Source organism: Rhinatrema bivittatum, chromosome 9 (genome assembly GCF_901001135.1).
Source record: "Rhinatrema bivittatum chromosome 9, aRhiBiv1.1, whole genome shotgun sequence".
In the NCBI taxonomy this organism is placed as follows: Eukaryota; Metazoa; Chordata; class Amphibia; order Gymnophiona; family Rhinatrematidae; genus Rhinatrema; species Rhinatrema bivittatum.
In genome coordinates this window covers 204746929-204763569 of record NC_042623.1, presented here as the reverse complement: position 1 = coordinate 204763569, position 16641 = coordinate 204746929, and the positions used below count along the sequence as shown (strand labels likewise).

Sequence of the window (16641 nt, the reverse complement as noted above, 5' to 3'; positions counted from 1 at the left end):
ATCAATTTTTAGGATATCAAATTGAATAATAATACAAAGTAACAGACAAGTAACTGAGTTTGAATAGTAATAGTGTTTTTGCTAATGTCCATGGTTATTTGACTTCAGCTTTACCATTGGAATTTCTAGCAAGAAAATAAAAATATATTCAATTAGTTATAAAATAGAACAATTAAATGATATATGCATACAATATACTTTGTGAGTTTATTAACTAAAACAGTTGAGTACTATATGTTTAATGAAAAAGTCTATATGTTTTGAATAAGAAGTCATTTGTTATTATTTCAATCCCTACTTGCTTAATTGAATTTGTTGATACTGAATCCATTCTAGAGGGTAGGACATAAATAAATTGTGTCTCTTGTGGGCAAATTATGTCAGAAAACTTGCTGGCTGGTCAAACACAACTACATTCATTTAGCATTCACCTTGGCCAGGACAGAAGTCTTCAACACTACAGGACCCAGTTTACACGTTTGTTTTTCAAATTTCATCTTTTACACACAAATTGCTTAAGAGCCCAGGATTTCTTTTTAATTTTAAGTAAATATTTGTTAGCGTGCAGTTCAACATAAATATTCACCAATAAAGGAATATGATGAATGATTAAGTAAGTTCCCTGCCCCAAAGGCTTACACTTTTGCACTCTTCCTCTTTTTTTTTTAGCTGCATGTAGTTCCAAATTTGAATTCCTGAAGGATATAAATCATACAACTAGTTTTGAAAGCAGTTTTTTTTTTTTACTGAGAAAGCCCAATCATATCCGACAAAGATGCTGCAGGCAAGGCAAAGTACTTCCATGGTTTTTGATTGTTTTAAGGAAAGGAGCACATTTAAAAAGACCACCGAAGTGAAACTGACTGTAGCCGGGGAACTGCCTGGCAGGCAAGTGGAGCGGCGACTCTTTCCTGCGAGCGGTTTCTTTGCACCTCTGGTGCAGGGCGTGGGGGAGTCATTGCAGTGGCCAGCACACAGAGAATCCCTCACAAGGGCTGCACGTAGCCGCCTGCCAAAAGCCTGCCGCTATGCAGCACACACACTGTTTGCATTGTCCCTTGAGCAGACAGCGGGACCGGAAAGGGCACTCCCATTCCCCTAAAACGCTCACCCCCGTCTGCGGCCAATAGCTGGAGTTCGCCACTGCCCCACGTTCGCCTCTAGGTCCGGCCCCCCCTCTTCAGCCTGGAGGATCTTCTGTAACCTGGGATGTCAGTCACGCGGCGCTCCTGGGAGGCGGCTCGCGCCCATCCGCGCTGCTCGGGATCCCTCGTCGGGCAGCTCGCGGCGAGGGTGGCAGGCAGCGTAGTTGGTCTCGCGCCAGACCGAGGGGCACGCGCTGGCGGCTGCTGCTGCTCTCGAGTCTCAGGCAGACAGAGCCCGGAGGCACGGCCGGAGGTCTCGCGAGAAGCGCAGCTGGCGCTTCAACCTGTGCCTGTTTTCTTTGCCCCCGTCTGGCAGCCGCCGACAGTCACTCCCGGCCCCCGGGCGCTGCCGCTGCTGCTGCTCCTGCTGCTGGAGGGCGCGGTGAAGACGGCGATGGACTCCCTCAAGCCCCTCTTCCTTCTGGCTTTGGCGCTTAACGTCTTGCAGTTCCTTCCTTCCAGCCACACGGCAGAAACCGGCGCGCCAGCCATTCCCCCAGGTAAGGAGAGCGCTTCTTGCAAAGGCTCCCCCCTTTATTCCGCTTATTCGCCCCCCCCCCCGGGCATCCGTTAGTTCAACAGGTCCGAATGGTGCTCTCTGGTCTGGTGTAGCCGTGTAAGTGAAAACAACGTTGGCTAACAGATTTTTCTTGGCTGTGCCTATGGGGGTGACCCCAAATCAATTTTTGGAAAGCTCAGGCGATCGAGACTGCGAAGGTGGGAAAACTAAAGTCGATTTGCAGTTGGATGAAACATCGCATTCTGGGTGATGTATTGCAGGGAGACACGGTAGAATGGTTCCATCACAATGCCCCTCCTTTGCAGACGAGAAATGCGTTTTAAATTCCCATTGCGTTATCAGTAGATGCATAAAATAAGCGCATGGCAATCATCTTGCTTCAGTCTAAAAACTGTGGGTGTCGATCGCTCTGTGACAAAGAGTACTCTGCAATCACTTCTGCCTTCAGTGACTGTGGTGCTGATGTCTCCCAGACTGCTTTAAGTTTATTTTATGCATTCCCACGCCCTGAATAAACTTTACAATGGGCAAGCTCAAGAAAGTCATCTTATTTTAGTGGTTTTTGTGATATAGGAAAAAAAAACAAAAAACCCTCCAGATTTTATTTTTTGACAGACGAAATCCAGCATCGCCTAATATTTTTACACTGCTGACTGTTTTCTAAGCTGCTTTAAATGGAAACGTTTCGATGATATTTGTGAGGTTAACAGGCTCATTCTTGGAAAGATCAGATGGTTGTGCAGCAATTTTTATTTCTTCTTATAGTTTATACAAGCTAATTTTAGTATGAATGATTGACTTAATTGTGATGTAAGCCACTTAGAATTTGGATAATATGACCTATAAATGTTTTTATATATATCATAAATAAATTTATGAGGATTACCAAACTTTAAATTATCTGGCTGCTGTAATTCTCAGTGACATGCTGGAGGAGGATTCTGAGAGGCAATTGTTTATTTTATGAATTCATGGAGTGGTGCAGAACTGGTGAGAACTTCCTTTCTAAAATTTGGTAGCACATGACTATTCGGTTTAGGAATGATCATTACTTCATTTTTACAGTGCTTTTATCTAAAGCCTTATATAGACTAATTAGTAATAATTAACGGGTACAGCTTAGAGTAGATCACAGGAGATTTTTTTAACCTAATTTTGTTCTTTCTGTTCGGAGACTTTTGACAGGTCACATTCAATTGTGTGGGCTTTTAGCAACAGCAGTGGGCTTAATGTCACTCATCTTCCTGTGGCATTTTTAGTATCCACAGAACAGGCAGGATCTTGGGTTTGTGTTTCATCAGAGAAATGGCTGCCCCTCAGTAGCTAACACCATGCTTGAATATTAGTTTGCCACTGACTAGTAAACCAATTAAACAATTTCCAGGACTATATATTGTAAAGGCAATATTAATGAACAGATTCATCTATAAATGCAGTTTGTTTTTTTTCGAAACTATCATCTTTCTTGTGCTCAGGAATTGCTTAAAATCCTTAAATCTGCACCTCAGTAGTTTATACTGCTAGACATATCAGGCGGCATATGGTTGTTCCCTGCAATAATATGAACATGTAAATTTGTGTAATCTAATTAAATTCGGTTCAATAGATACATAGAAATTGGAGCACTCTTGCCAAATGGTCATCTGCAAGTTTCAGAAAAGACTTACAGGGCAACCCCAACAGAATCAAAATAGCGGTAGAAATAAAGATACAAATTGTAGACGCTATATTTTTGTTAATTATTTTTACATCAGTTTGTCCTAAGAGCAGAAGTCCCCTTTGCAGTGTGCTCTGTCAAAATGCTTGTGATCTTTGCTCATGAAAGTGTAGATTGGACTGGGGAGGCAGTCATCTCATGTAAAAGCAAAAATCAAAGTGTGTTTTCATGATTCAAAGTTTCTCAGAAGTGGTACAGTAAGATCCAAACTTAGGGCAAAAGTTTTTTTCAAATGTAATACTTGGAGAACTCTATGATGCCTTTCAGGTTTCTCCAGGGTATTTCTGGAAGCACAACGCAGGCTATCACTGCTGCTATGGTCTGAGTTGCTGCTGCTCCATGCAGGTTACCCAGTGCTACATGCTCTGTCTCCAGGGATCCTCTGGGTTTATTCAGCTGTGTTTTGAATTCCGTTTCAGTCTCCACCACCTTATCTGGAAGGCATTCCCAGCATCCATCACCCTGTCTGAGAAAAAAAACAAACACTTCCAGATATTGCTTTTGAGTCTAACCCCTAGGAGCTTCACACCATGATCCCTAGTTTTACTTTTTTATTTCCAATGTTTATTGTGCTTTTTTAATACCTTTCTAGTTGCTACCTCTTATTCAAAACAATAATAATTTTGGAGTCAGTGAAACTGGAATATTATTATTACAATCAATCCTGTTCTCTACTTATTCATTATTGAGATCTGGAACTATGTTACTTATCCCTTGGGCATATCATCCTAGTTCACTGATGTCAGCTCTCCCTTCTGTGCTCTGGGAAATCTGCATCATCTTCTTCCTCTTCTAGGAACATGGTAAAAGTCAATACAATGTGCTTGCAGTCTTTAGAGCACAGGTTCCCAAACTTGTCCTGGGGGACCTCCAGCTAGTCAGGTTTTCAGGATATCCACAATGAACATGCATGAGATAAATGTACATGCATTCCCTCCAGAGCATGCACATTTTATCTCATGCATATTGTTTGTGGATGTCCTGAAAACCCAGCTGCCTGAGAGTCCACCAGGACAGGTTTAAGAGCCACTGCTTTAGAGCTTGAGTTATGTCAGCATCTCATGCATTTGCAAATCAGCAAGCAGCATCTTTGGTGATGAAATTTTTTTTCTGAGGTTTCATAGCCATCAGGTCCTTCAAACGTTTTCATGAATTCTCTGTGATATTTTCCTCACATGTTCTAGATGACTTCTTGATCTTTCAACTGAAAAAGAGAGATACAGTAGGATGGTAAAAATATTTTGTGTCACCAGTGTTGAGGAAACTGGATGAGCAGCAGCACAATCTTGCAGCAACGCAGTTTTCTAGGAGTTCTACTTGTCTGCTGTGGTCACCGGCTTCTGACCAAAAGGTTATCAAACCAGTCACTGGTAATTTTTCTTCCATGATCCATGGGTGCTTGTTGGACTAGTAAAAAAACAGGGACAGACACTTTTCCCAAAAACACGCAGTTTGCATTTTTTGTATACCAGCTGCGTTGCAACATATCAAGACAGTCAACCTCTCTCCTTGCTTTCCTTCACCCCACATGCACACCTCTCATAACTACTGACAAAAATATTCCATGGACAACATATCCAGAACAATTCTGTTGCATCTGCTTATTTTGCTGTAAGGTTATTCTCGTATACCAGCCAAGCAAAATCTTCCATATACTGCCCTGCAACTTTGTTGACTTCAGCCAACTGTTCATCATGGTAACTCTTAAACCTATGAAGCTGACCAGAAGTATAATCATTTTGATTTTGAATCTTCATTTCTGTGTGAAAAATCTTGACCATTTTCATTAACATAAGGTGTGTCTGTGTCAGGCCTAACTTTGAATTCTGAGATCATCATAATGCTTTGCGTTTTAGCCATTTCCACCACAGAGTCACTTTCTGTGCAAAACTTCAGAAGTTTGTCTTTCTGAATTACTTAAATCATTTGCCTAGCCAAGGCCATTTCTATGGGCAGTCAAGCGTGTCCTGGATGCCAAGATGGGAGGGGACATGGGAAGATGGAGGCAAGCCACACATATCCCCTTCCACTTCTTTAAACTCCCGCCTCATCCCCAGATGTTCACACGTGTTCTCTGGTCTAGCTAGTAGTTGCCCAGTGTGTCCCGATGTGGGGGTGGCCACGAGAGTCAAGCACAGTCATGGGGGGGGGGGAGGGGATGGGGCTGACCATATCCCTTGCCCAGGACACTATGCTCCTCAGCAACGATTCTGTTCCCAACACTGTATTCTTGCTGAATCTCATCTGCACCCCGTGATCAGGTTTTTAAAGCAGCTCCACTTTTTTGCCGAATGGATGGCATATACTTTTTTCCTTTTCCCTCCTGGACTTTTCTGTGACGAAATCTGGTCATTTGATAATGGTCTTACGCTTGGCCTGTGTCTTTTGGTTCCTTTTCTGCTGCGCTCACTGCCCCCAGAAACACTGGGAACAGGAGAGGAGCAATGCTGCTGATCTGCCACGTCTGCATCAGCTGCCACTGGCATGGTAGGAAGGCAGGAATGAGACTGAGATGCTGGCTTATGGTGTCCGTGCAGTTTGCAACTTCTGGATAATAAAAGTTTTTCTGGATAATATATCATATCCCAAAGACCACAGTTTTCTTTTCTTTTTCTTTTGTTACTGTTCGCGTGCACCCATATACGCACGTATATAGGTGCACGCGCAGAGCTGCTACAGTATTTTTATAACCTGCGTGCAAACGATATGCGCAGGTTATAAAATACATATGCGTGCAAACATGCGAGCAAGTTCAGACTTATCCGGATGAGTAGCGCCAGCTGCTATATAGCCAAATAAATCAGAATATTGCTAGATAAGTGCCTGTACTTAGCCGGCTAAGTTCAAATTTGTCTAAGTAGTGGCAAAGGTGCTTCTTAGCGGCCTAAGTTGGAATTTAGCTGGATAGGTGTAGGCAAATAATATATCTGTATATTTCTACTTCAAATTTTAAAGGGATACCCGAGTAGATTTTACTAGCTTTTTTTTTTTAGACATAGTCTGATTTTACATGCGTAAATTAGGGGATTTTCTTTTTTTTTTTTTTTCCACAAAATAATTTTTATTGAGGGAAGAAAGCACATGAACATAAGACTACAAAGAGCCCCCGAAAAAAGTGAAACTACACAGTACAGAAACAGGGAATATACTCAAATCCAGCAGTCAGTATACAGAAACAGAAACTTAGCTCAGCGGCAAGGAAATAAGCAGTTTTACGAACTAGTCTGCAAGTTTGCCCAGTCCATCTGTAGCCTGTGAAGGCTCTCCTGGCTCTTCAACCTAAAGCCATTTCATCCAGACCCCCTACCCACTCATTTTTTTTTTAAACTTTTTTAAGATGTTAATGATCCCTTACAGCAGATATTGAGCAAGAGTAAATATATGCAAATAAGGTGCCACATTTACATGCATAAATTGCTCATAAAATAGCAACTTACTGGTGTGTTGGGCCCTCCCCAGAGTGCCCTCAGCCCACTTTTTTTTTTTTTTACATGTGCAAATGTAGTCACGCACCCTGATTTACGCATGCATGCTGAGGTTTTTAAAATAGCAAATAGTCACATAAATGGTGTTTTACACATGTAAGTGCTATTTTATATGTGCACAGCTTTTGAAAATTCACCTAAATGAGTTTCTGGTTATTCGCTCTTGGTGCCCTATGCTGTGTATATAGCTAAAGATATACTGTGTAGCTCTAGATATGGGATCCATATCGGAGCAGCCCTAAATGTTAGCAGGATAAACTTTTCTGGCTAACTTTTCAGATAGCTGGGTATTTTCAGTCGTGCATCTGCGGCACTGAATGTCCTGCTCCCTTAGCCAGCCATCCCACAGCAGAATGTGAACTATATCAAATATTACATTTTAGTATAAATGGGAAAGCAGACTGGTACACACTCCACACAGGAACCTCCGCTCAGCAAATAAAGCATTCATAACCATTCCATCAGTTAAAACAGCAAGACTGACACAAGTGAGAGAAAGAGCCCTATCACTAGCAGGACCCATAATCTGGAACTCAATGCCTCCAGAGATCAGACAACAAAGTGATCTCAAGGCATTCAAGAAAAGTTTAAAAACATGGCTTTTTAAACAAGCATTTTGCAAAGAGACGAGAGAATAGAGAGAAATTATTAAGGAAAGACAGAAAGGCACCAACACACAGTACTTAGAACATACAGTAGATTAGTCTATGAACTCTACATTACAATAAGCATAACTATAATACTATGTGTGATAAAACCACCCGTGTAAGTACCTTGGTACAATTGGTCATGAACTACTTCGCTAAACAACTATGTATAATGATATATTTATTTATTTTATTTATTTAACATTTTTATATACCGGGCTTCATGCAGAATTGCATATCAGCTCGGTTTACATTATAACTGAAAAAGACATGCATGAAGAATGCAAGTTACATAGAACAGGGACTTAACAACTTGGAACAGAGTACATGGGTAAAAAATTCAAAAACTTGGAGCAGAATACATGGGTAAAATAACTTATAACATAATGGAAGAATGTGAAACTTAAAAATTATCTTTGATTGTGAAGTGTTATGTTGTAACCGAACCTTTGACGGCACCTGTTAGAATGTACTATAGTACACTAACCTGCATTAAATATGTGCCTACATGTAAACCGTTACGATAGTATTTTACTTAGCAACAGTATAGAAATGTTTTTAAATAAAATAAAATAAAAAATGTTGAAAGGAGATATTTACAAACTGAGAACTTACACTGGCAGCAAAATTATTTGTGCAAGAAGATATTGTTATTCTAGAGTGATTGTCTTTTAGGACACCTCACTGAGTTTGCAATTGGCTATATTCATTCATTCATTCATTCATTCATTCATTCATTCATTTGAATAAGTTGTTGCCTGCTGATCCACAAATCTCAGCAGGTAACAGAGGATACAGACTTAATAAATACTCAATTAGGATAGCACAAGACTAGGAGGTTAAGCGGGCATGCTTCAAGGTAAGGACTTCCAGTAGATGTGAGCCTCAATGCAATGAGTTCTAATGTGTGCACACATGATAGTGCCGGGTTCTGTGCACGTTTTTTGTGCGCAAACTTTACTCTCAATTTAAGAAGTTTGGGCGCACACACATTAGCAGTCGAGACTGGCTCTAGGCTAACTTGCTTCCGGTGCAAAAACTGAAATTGGTAAATTGGTGCCCTCTTCCTTTGACAGTTAAGATACAGCACTCCCCGCTTCAGCAGCGGCAGTAACTCTCTGGGAGAGTATACTCATTTCTCCCACTGTCTCTCCCTGCCCAAGACCAGTATTTGTCCTGATATCTCCCCCCCTACCCACAATGCTCAGCATCTCCCTCGCTTTCCCCTTAGGCAATGTCTTCCCTGTCTCTCCTTTTCTGCCCAGCAGCATCCCCCTCTTTTTCTTACTTCTCCTCCTCCTCCTCTCTGCAGTTTGATTCTTCATCCACCACCAGCCTCTCTTCTCCTGCTTAGTGTTCCTGAGTCTCCTGATTGTGGACAATGTGTGGGAAGGAGGGGGCAGAGATGTCCCTTTCAGCATAGCACTCTGTGCAGTTACCCAGGTCACACACCACAAAATCCGGCCTTCTTGGTACTCCTTCATTAAAATACCATGTTAATCAAGTTATTAGCTATTACCCTCCAATACAAAAAGGTGCATAAGAATTACATATATTTTCTTAATGCTCAAAATTCAACTCCTGATCAGAAATGGGGTAAAGTTTCGGGGCTAGTGTTAGTCTATGGGGAGTTCATGGTGCAGGTGACCTATATTCGGGATTTATGCCCATAAAGCACAATATGTGCACAAATCATTTCATTTTCTTTCTGCTATACGAGTCCTTATGGGATTTTCTCCTTCACAGCTACTGGAGACAGAAGACATACCTCTTTTATGACCTCGCTCTGGGCTATAAGGGGGTGTGAATCCCCAGGCAGTTGCCAGTAGTATCTGTATCTGACAACTGTGGACGTGTGAGGACTGGTCCTGCAAGCACCTGGAGTATAGGTTTGGCCATGGTTTGGTTGAGCCCCCTTTTTTTAAAAACGTTTTATTTTTAATTTTCCAAACTTACAAAGAAATAAATCTTTGTACAGAAAACTGTGAGAGTTTAACAAACTAAGAAAAGAAAAAATACACCATTCAGCATAATCACTGAAATATAATACTTTCTAAATTTAGACCTTCCAACCCTTGGAGAAGGGGGAGGGAAACACAGGAGATAAAAAATTAAAGGAAAAAAAGAAATCTTATAGGAAATTAGGCTGACTAAACCTAACCCAGTTTCTACATAGGGAAGTCACAACTAATATCAAGGAGGCTCTGACCATTTTCTTCCCATCAATAAAGGAATTGAGCTGTTCTGGAACAAATAGGGCTGGATTTTAAGAGGTATGCCCGATTTTATAACATGCGCGTGCAGCCACGCACATGTTATAAAATCCGGGGTCGGCGCATGCAAGGAGGTCCCTAGGGGAGCCCCAATGGCTTTCCCTGTTCCCTTCCGCCCCCCCTCCCCACTTCCCTCCCCCCATACCTTTGTTTTGCAAGTTGCGCCCTCCTCCGGGGCGGCGTAGGTTGCGCATGCCGGCCAAATGCCGGCGCGCTATCCCCTGGCCTAGAGGCCCTATAGAGCCTCTGGCCAAGCCCCCGACCCACCCTTTTTTTTCAAGCCCCTGGACATACGTGCATCCCGGGGCTTGCGCATGTCACCGGGCCTATGCAAAATAGGCTCGGCGCACGTAACCCCCCTACATGCATAAATCCAGCTGGATTTACGTGCGTGGGGCTTTTAAAATCAGCCCCATAATATATAAGAATCAGTCCCAGATTTTACAATACACTTGCAGGGGTATTAAAGTAAAAAAGAAGCACCCAAACCCTGGACCTGTGAAAATAAAGCCAAGAAATTCCTACGTCTCTCTTGTGTTACTCTAGCCAGGTCAGGATATATCCTAATCGGGTGTCCCAAAAAGTCCACTGGCATATTTTTGAAGTAATTTCTCATAATAAAGGAAACTTCATGCTCACTAAAAAAAAAATAAACTAGTAGTGTAGCCCTCTCAATTATCTCTTCAGAAGTAGATTCAAGAAATTGAGTTAAATTAGACATATCCAGGGATGTTTGATGAGCTACCTCCAAATTAGAAATCTTTTTAAATGGAAGAAAATAAATTCTATTAACAGCAGGTATAGACTCAGCTGGTAGATGTAGAGAATCCAAGAAAAATTTCCTAAGAGTCATTTTGGGTAATTCACCCATTACTCTAGGTAAATTAGTGAGTTGCAGGTTATGAAATCTCAAATGATTTTCACACAGTTCCACTCTATGAGATATGGCCTTGCGCTCTTGAACCAAGGTGGCGTTCACATAATTCAATTTGGAAACTGCAGCTTCAAGAACACCAATTTTTTCTGAATGTTCCAGTGCTGTTCTCTGCTGAATTCGATCATGGGACTCCAATTCCTGAGCCAAGGAGTCCACCTTGGCATTGTATTCAGAAGAAAGGGAAGAAAAACTAACAATCAAATCCCACAAAATTTCCAAGGTAACAATGGCTGGTTTAGGGGGGTAAGACAAACTTCTTACCCCCAGCTAACTCACCAAAGGCCGTTAGACCACCAGAAATCAGCTCCACATTGAAGCTTTCCATCCCTGGAGAGGAGCCAAGACTTGAATGTCTGCTCCACTGAACTGGAAACTTGACCATCTCCTTTGTGGCTCTCTCCTTTTGCATCAAGATTTCCCATACTGGCAACTTCCTTCATCGAAACGCTCCCGGCAAGATCATCAGCGGGAGCCTTGAAGACTGCTCTCTGGGGGGGCAGACGACAATCCAGTGGGCTGAGAGATGCTTCTTCCCCGGCCGATGAGGGATCTCCTGCTCCTTCGGCAGTGGGGTTTTTGCTAACCTGCAAAGCTTCAGGGTTAGAAGAGAGACAATCTGTGATGGTCATTTGCCGGGGAGGCTAGGGCCTGGAGGAAAGTCCAGGACTTGACGCTTCCATTTGGATGGCATGAAGTCTTGCAGATTAGAGAAACAGCAACAGAAAAATGGCAGAGGCAAAAGGGAGAGTGGCCGCTTAGGCAGCCATTTTAACTCCATCCCTTTTGATCCTGGGGCAACAGTGTCTGGAGGCTGATTTCCCTAGTGGTAGCATACCTCCCAGAATTTCCTGGTTGAATTCCCCCTGACTGAGATATCAGTACCCTTAGGAGTCTGTGGACTCCTCAGTCCTCTAGGGCACCCAAGGGAGGCTTTTTGTTTTGAGTAAAGTGTCTTAAAGCCTCTTTCTTCCTCCCTCTTTCCCACTCTCTCACTCTTTCTTCTTATCCCTCCCCTCCATTGGTGCTCCTCCTTCAAAGTCTCTGCCTTCTTGCATATTTTTTTTCAACAGTTTAAAAAAAAAATAGAACACTGACAGCAGGAGAAAAAGAGAGAGTGGGGTACTCACAACGTTCCTCGCGGGGTTAGTACTGCCTAAGCCTTTTGCAGCATCCCCCGGCTGTCTGAGGGGCTTAATTAGCAGCACTGTATCAGTAGCAGCCCAACACCCCCTCAGGAACGTCACTGCGGGAAAGTAATACATAGCCACCTCCATCCAGTGTATGTACTGGGGTAGAAGGTGTGCGAGCGATTGGGCCAAGCAGGTCCCTAACATCAAGGGGGCTTTCTGCCCCATTTATAATATTTGACCAATCCCAAGCTCACAAGGGGAGGAAAACATTCCTATCTCATGGGGGGGGGGGGGGGGGGAGCGCACCTTCCTTCAGACGTAGTAGCAGGAGGACGTTCAGATTTTAGGAATTCCATTAGAAGTAACCAAGCCCCTTAGGATTCACAGCCAGGGCTGGTTGTTTGTGGTGCTAATGCACCAGGCATTCAGTGTCATGCAGAAATCATGGGGACCACAGGTGTCCTATGTCCCTGGAAGCAGCCACCTCCAAAAAGGGATCCGAATTTAAATGAGTAAAGGAGGGTCCCGAAACCCCCCCCCCTTCCGCATGCTAATTCAAAGGTCAAGGGAAGCCTCTTGGTGAGGGGAGGAGTCTGAATATGTTAATCCTGAAGGAGAACTCTTCTTGGAAGAAGAAAAATCAATTATAGTCCAGTCAATCCAGAAAGAGGAGCTTTCAGCATTCATCTTGTGTACGTTATCCAGCCTGAGTACAGTAAACTCAATCCTGCAAGGGATAAGAAGACCTCCAAAGCATTCCCCTTCCCCATTACATGTTGCTTTAAAGCTCATGGTATTGCTAGAATGGGATAACTCACAATGGGGGCTTAAAGAGGGAAGGACTATGAGTAAGATACCCCCTATCTCTAGAGGAGAGAAACAGTCTCCTCAGAATACCCTGAGTGGATGCCTTCATAGTGGGGAAGAAAAGCCATAAAGGATCCTCAGTATAGGATGAAAGAGTCCATTCTGACGCAGACTTTTTCTTCAAATTCCATGGCTTTGTAGGGCTCCATTTGTAGAAGTTGCGAAGCCCAATGGCTCCAGCAGCTCTCAGAGAGCATGGGAACAGCCTGCTTAGAGGTCCACCACAGCATTTCTAGTGCCACAATATACAACTTGATTACAATGTCTTCTCAAGCACTGGCATTTGGAGGAGCAGCCAGGAGGCTCCTACGACTATAATTTGGGCAGTGGATCCAGGATCAAATCATGCCTTTGGAAATTGCCCTTTAAAAGTAATTTCCAGGGGGTGGAGCCAAGGTGGCAGACTAAGCAATGGGGCCTGATGAGGTTCATCCCAGGATACTGAGGGAGCTCAGAGATGTGCTGGCGGGTCTGCTGTGTGACCTGTTCAATAGATCCCTAGAAAACAGGAGTGGTGCCGAGTGATTGAAGAAGAGCGGTGGTGGTCCCGCTTCACAAGAGTGGGAACAGAGAAGAGGCTGGAAACTACAGACCGGTTAGCCTCACTTCGGTGGTGGGAAAAGTAATGGAGTCACTGATGAAAGGGAGAATAGTGAACTATCTACAGTCGGGAGAATTGCTGGACCAGAGGCAGCATGGATTCACCAGGGGAAGATCCTGTTAGACAAATCTGATTGACTTTTTTGACTGGGTAACCAAGGAATTGGATCAAGGAAGAGCACTCAATGCCATTTATTTGGATTTCAGCAAAGCTTTTGATACGGTCCCGCATAGGAGACTGGTGAATAAAATGAGAAGCTTAGGAGTGAGTGCCGAGGTGGTGGCCTGGATTGCAAACTGGTTGATGGACAGAAGACAATGTGTGATGGTAAATGGAACTCTCTCTGAAGAGAGAGCGGTTTTAAGTGGTGTACCGCAAGGATCGGTGTTGGGACCTGTCCTGTTCAATATCTTTGTGAGCGACATTGTGGACGGGATAGAAGGTAAGGTTTGTCTTTTTGCGGATGACACTAAGATCTGCAACAGAGTGGACATGCCGGAAGGAGTGGAGAGAATGAGACGGGATTTAAGGAAGCTGGAAGAGTGGTTGAAGATATGGCAGCTGAGATTCAATGCCAAGATGTGCAGAGTCATACATATGGGGAGTGGAAATCTGAATGAACTATATTCAATGGGGGGAGAAAGCCTGATGTGCATGGAGCGGGGGAGAGACCTTGGGGTGATGGTGTCTAATGATCTGAAGTCGATGAAACAATATGACAAGGCGATAGCTAAAGCCAGAAGAATGCTGGGCTGCATAGAGAGAGGAATATCAAGTAAGAAAAAGTGATTATCCCCTTGTACAGGTCCTTGGTGAGGCCTCACCTGGAGTACTGTGTTCAGTTCTGGAGACCGTATCTCCAAAGAGACAGAGACAAGATGGAGGCGATTCAGAGAAGGGAGACCAAAAAGGTGGTCTTCTTCAAATGACTTATGAGGAGAGATTGAAGAATCTAAATATGTACACCCTGGAGGAAAGGAGCAGAGGTGATATGATACAGACTTTCAGATACTTGAAAGGTTTTAATGATCCAAAGACAATGACAAACCTTTTCCGTCGGAAAAAAATCAACAGAACCAGGGGTCACGATTTGAAGCTCCAGGGAGGAAGACTCAGAACCAATATCAGGAAGTATTTCTTCACGGAGAGGGTGGTGGATGCCTGGAATGCCCTTCTGGAGGAAGTGTTGAAGACCAGAACTGTGAAGGACTTCAAAGGGGTGTGGGATAAACACTGTGGATCCATAAAGTCTGGAGGACGTGAATGTTGAATGAAGAGTGGATGGCTTGTGGGAATGACGGCTACTGCCAGGAGATAATACCCTTATTCAATAAACATACACACGGTTAATGCGACTCCAACATTGCTCTAAGCTTTAACGGCAAGAGGAAATGTGGAAAAAAGGATTTGCATTCACAAAAAAGCAGGGAGTAGCTTGCTTGTTACGGTGCTTACTACCCCAAACCAAATAAGCCTGATACTTCACTTTCTTTTTTTTTTTTATTTATATTTTATTGAGTTTTCAAATAATATAACAAAGAAATACTTTGTAAGGAAAAACAGAAATACAATTTTCCAAAAAGAGAAATGTAACATTTCCATAAACATAATTTCTTCTTCCATATATAAAATCTTAATACATGGATAGAAAAGAAAAACATTAAGCTGCTTTACATTGGAAATACTGGGGGGAGGATATCTAGGGAAAATATAAGGAGAAATTCGAAATCATATCATATCTTATTGCATGCTGATAGGAACCCATCAAAATATATGTCCCCGATATAACAAGGTTATGTCCCTCCTTCTAGAAACTGTCTCAATTGTTTGGGGAGAAAAAAGATATAGGTATTCCCCACATATTTTATTACACCTACATGGAAATCTGAGAAGAAAAGTCGCGCCCTTGGCCTGAACCTCGGGCCACATATTAATAAACATTTTCCTCCGCTGTTGGGTGGCCCTAGAAAGGTCTGGATAGACCCTAACTGTGGCCCCCATAAAGGGAGTATTTATGTTCTGAAAATAAGCTTTCATCATAGTAGCTCTGTCTGGTTCGGTAAAGAAGGACACAAACAAAACTGCTCTCTCTATCACTTCCAAGCCTGAGTTTTCCAGATACTCTGTGAGGTTTTCTAAATCTACCCTGTTTCCACCCACAGGTAATTGTGTAGATACATTTTTAATAGGTAAAAACAGAACTTTCTTAAAGAAGGGTGCGCTTCCACTGGGATGTTTAGAACCTCAGTCATGTATCTTTTAAAGGTCAATAATACTGGTTCACCCATAACTTTAGGGAAATTCACCACTCTGATATTCAAATGTCTTAAATAGTTCTCAATCGACTCTATTCTTCTCTGTGATGATAATCGATCTCTCATCAAAGAAATATTCACATCTTGAACTTGTTTAACTTTAACAACTATTTCTTGGAAGGCCGAATTATGTTGAATGGAATTCTCTTTCTGGTCTTTCTCCACCACATCCAGTCTTTTTACCATTACCCCCATCTGTTGAGATTGGTCTCTAAGGGTGTGGGCATTAGCCATCATTAGGTCCCAAAGGGACTCTAAAGTTATCTCCGCTGGTTTCACAAACTCCCAGGGCACTGGGGTTTCAGTTCCTACCTCCTCCCGTCTGGACCTCCGGTCCGATATTCCTGGTGGCAGAGTTCCCACTCCGGGGATTTCCCCTTCTGAGATCTCCCACTCCTGCTGCGGTGGAGGTTGGGCCGAAGTTCCCGACCCTGCTTCGACCACGCTGGAGGTTCCTCCAACTTGAATTCCATTGGCCGTTCTTGGGTCACTGAATCCAATACCTCCAGCGTCGACGAGTGGAGAGCTACATAGCGGGCCTCGGGGATCGGGGGGCTCAGTGTGATTTCACCTGGTGATAGTCTCGCTCCTCTCGAGACTACCGCAGTGGCGCATGGCTCCCCCGATCGGATTCCTGGGATCGCGAAGTCAGTAATTATTCGCTGCCCTGGGGTGCAAGGTAGGTCTGGAGGGTAAATCCTAACCTTGCCCTTCCTTTTGTGAGGCATTTCTTCAAAAAGAAGCAATTAAACTTGAGGAAAAAAGGTTCTTTGGAAAAGGAATGCAGAGCCGCGAGACTCAGCGTCCTGCAGCAGCGGCCATCTTGACTCCTCCGATACTTCACTTTCAATGCATATCCAGCATAGCTCTCTGCTTCAACAGCAGGGGAGAAAGACCGATACTTCACGCATATCCAGCGTGGCTCTCTGCTTCAACGGCAGGGGGAATGAAGAAAAGTGGATCTATATACAGACAACCAACAAGGACTGAATTACATAGTCTGG

At 43.2% G+C, this 16641-nt stretch overlaps 1 protein-coding gene across 2 annotated transcripts in view; it reads left to right on the top strand.

The window, feature by feature from the left end:
* Positions 1–1035: 1035 nt before the first annotated feature.
* The window catches only part of PLOD2 (procollagen-lysine,2-oxoglutarate 5-dioxygenase 2), a 244211-nt gene continuing 228605 nt past the window's right edge, over positions 1036–16641 (top strand). Inside the window, exon 1 of one of the 2 annotated variants that reach the window (XM_029615873.1) lies at positions 1036–1645. In XM_029615873.1, the coding sequence (XP_029471733.1) occupies positions 1210–1645 (436 nt within the window). In that variant the 5' untranslated portion in view covers positions 1036–1209. The remainder of the gene's footprint in view (positions 1646–16641) is intronic. The other variant, XM_029615874.1, reaches the window with a different exon arrangement.